The sequence below is a fragment of the Morone saxatilis genome, unplaced genomic scaffold (genome assembly GCF_004916995.1).
Source record: "Morone saxatilis isolate NCDOM2014 unplaced genomic scaffold, NCSU_SB_2.0 Contig9, whole genome shotgun sequence".
Taxonomy (NCBI): Eukaryota; Metazoa; Chordata; class Actinopteri; family Moronidae; genus Morone; species Morone saxatilis.
This window is the reverse complement of record NW_023340268.1, coordinates 5,654,105-5,661,672: the sequence shown is the minus strand read 5'-3', so window position 1 is coordinate 5,661,672 and position 7,568 is coordinate 5,654,105. Positions and strand designations below refer to the sequence as shown.

General features: G+C 41.1%; 1 protein-coding gene across 3 annotated transcripts in view; it reads left to right on the top strand.

Annotated features, from left to right (window-relative positions):
* kiaa0319l (KIAA0319-like ortholog) overlaps positions 1–6,199 on the top strand; it is a 23,977-nt gene extending 17,778 nt beyond the window's left edge. For all 3 annotated transcript variants that reach the window (XM_035681090.1, XM_035681092.1, XM_035681091.1), the window contains exons 18-25: positions 351–502; positions 636–774; positions 1,283–1,442; positions 1,650–1,792; positions 2,148–2,270; positions 2,411–2,501; positions 2,677–2,768; positions 3,264–6,199. In XM_035681090.1, coding sequence (XP_035536983.1) covers positions 351–502; positions 636–774; positions 1,283–1,442; positions 1,650–1,792; positions 2,148–2,270; positions 2,411–2,501; positions 2,677–2,768; positions 3,264–3,460 — 1,097 coding nt within the window. In that variant the 3' untranslated portion in view covers positions 3,461–6,199. The remainder of the gene's footprint in view (positions 1–350; positions 503–635; positions 775–1,282; positions 1,443–1,649; positions 1,793–2,147; positions 2,271–2,410; positions 2,502–2,676; positions 2,769–3,263) is intronic.
* The last annotated feature ends 1,369 nt before the right edge of the window (positions 6,200–7,568 follow it).

Here is a 7,568-nt window from a genome sequence, read left to right as displayed (position 1 = left end):
TGTACAATGACAATAAAGGCTTTCTTTCAAATCTGGTAGGTGCAGCCATTGCACTCCAATAGAGTATACAATAGAAATCGGAAACTGATTCTCATCTGCGCTGAAATTCAGTTGCCACCACATTTTGAAGCTGGAAGATAATCATCAAATCACAATATGTAGTTGCCACATATTTCCTTTCTCAAAGTCTCCTCCTTTGCAATTAGAAGAGAGGTAACTAGGGCAACAAGTAATGGCTTTTACAGTGCCTGGATCCACCTCAGTGAATGAAGATACAGCATTTAATGATTAAGAGTGTTTTCCAAATAGGTTTCTGAATTCAGTCTCTTTCATAATGTTTTTTCCACCAGAACTGGACCAGCCGCCATTGGCTCGTGTTGTCTCGAGTCCACCCATCCTTCTGCCCGTCAGGACCGCCACCCTAGATGGATCTCACTCCACTGATGACAAAGGTGGTGTCAGCTACCTGTGGACCAGAGATGACAGCAGCCCTGCCGCTGGGGTGAGACTGGTTGTTGTTTACAGTGGACAGAATATAAAACTACATAAAATTACAACTTCAATCTACAGAATTAAAACAAATAATACATTTATAATAATTTTAACACTTCTTTGTTGTTTTTTTGTTTCAATAGGATGTACTGAACAACTCTGACCACCAGGCAGTGCTGTTTCTGGGGAACCTGGTGGAGGGGAAGTACAGCTTCACCTTGACTGTAACTGACAGTAAAGGACAGACCAGCTCTAACAGGGGCACAGTGGAGGTCAAACCAGGTAACATAAAACACCCACATGTACAGACTCAAACCTACAGTATACAAGAGAAACACGTTTACACTGAAAACTGTCTCTCTTGTTGGTTAGTGAAGGCTATTTTCAGGAAAAGCTGGTATTTCGAATGTTAAATTACAGCATTTTTACGATGTATTATTGGAGTTTATTTTTGCCTTCAAACCAGTCCATGCATACAAATTGTTTCCACACAGCAAGAGATTCAACAACGCACAGCAGAAGGTTGAGCGGGTCAGTGTGCAGCATACGGTGAACAGACACAAACGCAGCCAGAAACTAATCCGTCACTTGGTGCTCTGGCCTATTTCCCAGATTTCAGAGTGTTAGATGGATCCTGCAATCAGCCTGTTTTTCTCCTGTCAGTCTCCCTGTTGCTTTTTCTTTGCCGCTATTCTCCTCCCTACCAATCACCTCTCTTGTCGATGTCTCTTCTGTGTTTGCAATCTCCTTTCTCACCCCCTCCTTTTCTTTTGCTCTCTCTGTTTATCAGACATATGGGAGCATGACTTGGTGGAGTTGGTGTTGGAGGTCTCTGTATCCCAGGTCTCCCACCGTCAGCGAGACATGCTGCTGCGCCAGGTTGGGGTTTTACTGGGAGTGCTCGACAGTGACATTACTGTGCGAGAAATCAGTGCGTTTAATGAGCACAGGTGAGCTGATTTTGTTTAATTTTATATCCCTTTATTTTGTATTCCTGAATGTTTTCTCATATTCTCCTCAAGCTCAGTCTTTTGTTATAACCCCAACTTGAAATACATAAACATAACCATTAAAAAGGCTGCAATGAGATTTCCTTGATTTGGTTTCATTGGTGGATTATATATATAAGCATGTTTCTCTCCTTCCTCCCTCCTCAGTACTCGTTTGGTCTTCCTGGTGTCAGGCGGTCCAGGGCGCCCCCCTCTGTCTGGCCGAAGCGTTGCACTTGGACTACGCAACAAACTGCGCAAACAGAAGAATGACTTTCTCATCTACAAGGCCCGACGGGTGGATACAGTCAGTGAGTACCTGATAAATATAGTTTGTAAGAGACACACAAAGCAAAGGAAAAGGAGTAAAAAGAAAGAAAATGTACTTTTGTAGGCAGAGTTATATGGTACTGTGGTGGAACAGAGCTGCTTTGACTTCTTGACCTAAGATAATGGTTAGATAATGACAGATAGGACTCAAAGGTCAGATTTTTGAGCTGTCACTACACGTTATATCTCCCTGTCGCTTGTTTACACTGTTATGTTATGTTATTCAATGCGCCTATTGTAGGTTTTTGTTCTTGAATATGGGTATGATCTGTCTGCTTTCTGCAAGATAAGGCTCTAGTTTCATCTGTTGTACTCTCTGCCGCTCTCTCTCCTCAGTCTGCCAGCTGAACTGCTCCGGTCACGGCGAATGTGACTCGTTCACACGGCGCTGTGTCTGCCACCCTTTCTGGATGGAGAACTTCATCAGAGCTCAGCTCGGAGATGCAGAAAGCAATTGTGGTGAGATGATATTAATCTTAACTAAATATTTTGACAGTTTGTGTGTCAGATGAAATGTGGCAACCTGTTTCCCACATAATCCATTACACTGTAATAACACACTTTGCTTTTGCATCTCACTAAATATTTTTTGTTTTCAGAGTGGAGCGTACTCTATGTGACTATAGCATCCTTTATGATTGTGGTTGCTATAGCAACAGTTGTCTGGGGGATGGTGTGTTGCTGCAACAGGTGAGCACACTTTCTAAAGTATCAAATATTGTTATAATTATTATTAAATGTCTTTAGATGCACACAGAATACGCATCTTTTCCATTAAACTCTTGGGATTGTATTTTCTTCTTTAACTACCTCTACACCAACTCATAATATCTGGTGTGTGTGTGTTTTTTTTTTTTCCTGAAAGGCGTAAAAGCAAAGTGCGTAGAAGCAAAAGCAGATATAAAATACTAGAAGCTGATGAGCAAGACAGTCTGGAGCTACAACCACCTCGAGCTGGTAAGACACACACAAACAATATCACCACTACCACTCATTGTAGCTCACTGTTTCTTCAACCCTGTTGTATGTTAGCAGCTCGAAACATTTAAACTTCTACCAGCTGAGCTATAAACCGATGCTTTACTTTAAAGGATGCTGCAGGCTGGTGTTTATTTAGTATTTTATACAGAATATTTTACTATTTCGTAGACTACTTGTAACTCTGTAACCATTGCTATGTAAATATGTACATTTTGTTTGTTCTGAATGTCTTAATGTTTTGTCCATGCTCACACTGTATATATGTTTATGTGATCTGAGTGAGACTAAATGAATAAAGGTTTAAAGATGGGGTCAGTCATTCTGGAGAAAGATTTATTCCCAGGATGTCAAACACACATCAGCTATTTTTCTCCAGAATGACTGACCCCACTTTTTTAAATAAAATATTCTGCTCCTCCAGTCCAGCCTCATTTTGACATCATACTGTTTCTTTCTCTTCTCCTCCACCAGCCCGCCTGAAGCCGGTCCCCGCTCCAACCTCCTCTGCCCTCATGCACTCAGACTCTGACCTGGACAGTGACGAAGGGCAGGGAGGGGTCCCATGGACGGAGCAGGAGCGCGGGCATCTCCTGCGGCCCCAGAACGGCTCCCTGAGGAACGGCCAGGGGCCTGTGAGGAGCAAAAAGCAAAGAGAGGAGCTGCTATAGCAAGGGAGGAAGGGGGAAGCTCGCCGCTGCCCTCACACACACACACACACCTCCTCCAGCTGTCACACCCCTCTGTTTTTCACTCTTCCTGTTTCTCTTTTGTTGTTCTTGCAACACAGAAACCTCACACTTCTCATCCATGAATACAGACTGTGTGATAGCTGGATTTGGGAAGAGAAAGTGAGGAAAAACATGCTGGAAACATGTTGTCCCACTGTCACAGAAAAAAACACCACTGTACTGAAATGTCCCTGCTCCCACACTGAGCCACTATGAAGGGAAAAAAACATTTCGCTGAGATCTAGGAGTGAGCACTGTGTTTTTGAATAGTATAAAAATATAACGTTAGACCCCTATTATTTAACACAGAGACATAAAGAATGTACTGTTACCCTCTTACTGATGGCGCACGTTGATTTGAGACTGTGGGAGACAAAGTAGCCTGAGTGACACTTGACTTAGTGGATTTTTCTTTTTTTTTTTTTAACTCAGCTTCGAAGACACAAAACCAGCCACTTGACACGCTCACACCTTGCCTCTTGTAGACACGCATGTACGCACACAAAGACGACGTATTCACACTGTTCCAGGTAAATCTGATGCTACCAAACACTGCCATGATGAAACCAATGGTTAACTCTGCTCGACAACCAAAACGGAGCTAACCAACAGCAATGGACCCTCGTCCAAAAACAAAAATAAAACAAAAAATGTGCATGAAGAGTGACAGATTGTAATTCTGGTAGAATTTGATACTGGAATGATCGCCTGCATGTTTGTACGTTGGGTGTATGTGTGGATTCCTTCTGGCTGCTGAGCCAAAACGATGTTTCTTCAGACGTTTTTATGTTTTTATGTCTGTTATTAACCCACAAGGAGAGTCACAGTGCTGTCACAGTTATGGCGGTCAGAGGCAGAAGATCTTAAAAAAAAAACAACACTTTTATTCTGAAGGTTTCCCTGTGGATTAAGTCGCTGGAACACACACTGGAATACACAACGTTAACGAGTTCGGTCTCGACGGGGACGATAATGAGGAGGGTCACAACACAACAAATGGGATGGACTGGACACTGCTTCCTCACTCACCTCATTGTTCATTAACGTAACGACCACCATGAACCATGAAGACCACTTAGGTTTTTTTTTTGTATGTTATTTTTCCTCTTCTTCTTTTATTTTTTTTACCAACAACTTTAGGCTGTGATTAGATGTGGATGCACTTTGATTTCTGTCGGCTGTCACCTTCACTCTCATTTTGTCAAAAGGGAGATATGATGGTTAAAGTTGGAAGGTTCAGCCATTAACACTTGACTGCATTCGAAATGTGTGAAATACCTGACTTCCTCGACTTTAAAGACCAAAGGGAAGGATATATTTTAGCAAACGTGAATGCAGCTCAAGCCCAGAAGCACCTCAGTAATTGTTACATTACCTGTAGGCTTGAAATAAAGTTATGGTGTAAGCTTAATATATGGCAGAGTGGGACATGAACCTTTTTAATCCTGTGACGTCATTTATGGCGTTTCTGTGCAATTCCTTCAACCAGTTAGAATCAGTTTGGCTCCAAATAGGATGAGCATGTTTATCTTGCTTTTCTTTTGGCAAATATTCAGTTAGTTCAACTTGGGGATTACAAAAATTACACAAAAATCTGTGTGAGTGACATAATTAAGACGATAATTAGACGTTCAAATGGGCATCGCTAAACTTCCATGAGAGATGAAAAGAGAGCGTTGTGCCCAAAATGACCCTGAAACTGTGTTAAACCCCCGAAAACGAATGATTTCTTCCCACAAGTATAATAAGAGCAGAAGGTTAATCTGAGGGATGTTTGCCATAAATACAGGACACAAAGGGAGGCTGTAAGAACACAGAAGCATCTTCTGTAGTAGCGACGGCTGTTTCTGTGAGTGGAAACTTTAACCAAATGAATCTTCCCTGCAAACCTCTCCAGTGTGTGATTGCTTTTGCATGTGAAACTGGCCTGTCAGTCACCTTTTTCTTGGGTTGTTGAATGTTAAAAAGGGTACGCCATTGAGACAGCTGTACTCTGTGTGAAATAAGCAATCATTCCTTCTTTTTGTTTTTAATTTCTTACTGTTAAGTCATCTCATGCTGATGTCATGCTGCACTAGTTTGGGTCTTAAGGCAGCCAGTGCACATCAGGCCTGGACGGAGATTTAAAAGAAGTTGTCTGGCAATCTTTTTTGCCAACTGGTGTGAGACAAATTTAAATCAAGTGCACCCAAGTGCCAACTCTGTAAAAATGTCCATCTTTTGACACTTTAAAAAATAGTGTCCTATTCTTCCAATGTTTTTTGCACATCATAGGAAATGGATTTTGGAGTAATTGCCAAGATTTGATGTTGATTCACTCATTTCTTGTTTGTCTGCGTTCCCTTTTTACCCCCAAAACTCACAAAAAAAATTCTTATCACCTATTTCACAAAATACAGCCTATCTTCTGTTACACGTACAACCTTTGCCAGTCACTTTTGGGATTTATAGATGTGAATTGACCTCGACTCTGACGGAGTCCACTGTGAAGGCAGACAAAGAAAACTGGGAGCAACTGTTAAATGAAGGGAGTTTAATTTAAGATGTTTTTAGATACAGTTTTAGGGAAGGTTTTTTCCCCTCCTTCTTCTTCTTTCCTTCTGTTTGACCAGACCTGATGCAACTGGATAATCTGTAAATTAAAATAAAACTGTTTCAGTTTGTTCTTGAGTTTTCTGAGAGATGTGTGCTTGTTTCTTGCTATGTTGTGAGTAAAGACTCTGAGGAAAAATCTTTTTTTTCTGCCTGTTTTCTGTCCTTACTCAACACTTTTAAAGGTGTTTATGACTCGTGCATTTTATACGTATTAGGACTTCAACAAAGGCTTTTTGTTTTAAGGCTCGGCTGTAGGATTGTTTATTATTGTGCCTGGATTCATGTGCATCATTTTCAATAGTTCATGCCAAACAAACACCGACTATTAACCCACTAACTTGAGCACTGCTGCACTGACCCTGACATAAGCCTTCGTCACGTTCATAAATCATCATAGTCGGTTCTCTCATTGACTTTTATAAGCCCTCTAAACCTCGATCGTTGTCCTTTAGCTGCTCCATTAACACAATGTGCCATAATAATTGATGATTGTGGACGCACGCTGCTTTACCTCATGATGACAGCAGATAGAAGCAGAGGTCAGTAAACGTGTCTTGTGGGCTGGTGGAGAGGAACAACTAAAGATAATAACAGACCCAGACGTTTGCTCATACTTTTATGTTGACTTACCTTCCGCTAAAGGTCTTTTTTTATTCCTCCTCCTTTCCAACTAGGTGAAATTTCACTTTTGCTCTCAGAAAATGACACAATGAGTCGATTAATTGATTAGTTATTAGGAAAAATGCTAAACATTCATCATTTTGTGCTTCTAAAAGTGTGAGAATTTGCTCATTTTCTCTTTTTTTAACTGATTTCTTGGGTTTTAGATTGCTGGTTGGAGGAAAAGAAGCATTTTGAAGATGTCAGCTTGGGCTCTGAGAAATTGTATTATTAGTTTATTTGAATAAAACAACAAGTTGCATCCCCAAAGTGTGAGTGCGGCATGAAAAACACCACATTAATATAGCTTGCTTGCAGATTTGCACTTGACGAAAAAAGTGCTGTAGTGACTGAAACTCCAGTTTACTGACTGTAGTCTTATGCATCCTCACTACAGGGAAATCCCAAAACATGTTGAAACGCGACAGCACACAGGAAAACATGCAACACCCAGATGCTTTATGCAAACTGCACATGCCTGCAGATGGATTATTATTCCAGTATTTTGTGAGTATCCCTAAAAAGGAACAAGAGTGAGAGCCATGCTGACATATCTCTGCTGCACCGGCTTCAGATATAACATAAGAGGAAGGAAAGCAGTTGTCTTCATCTTCTTCTTTCTTTTCTTTCTTTCTTCTCCCTTTTATATTGCTGCCCTCTGCCTCTCACACTCCTTATATGGGAAAGGAATTAGTTGCGCGAACAAGGGCGGAAACGCGGCGCGGTGACAGCTGGGTAAAAAAATTCACTGACATACAGGAAGAAGAGGAGGAAAAAAAAAAAAAAAAGAGAG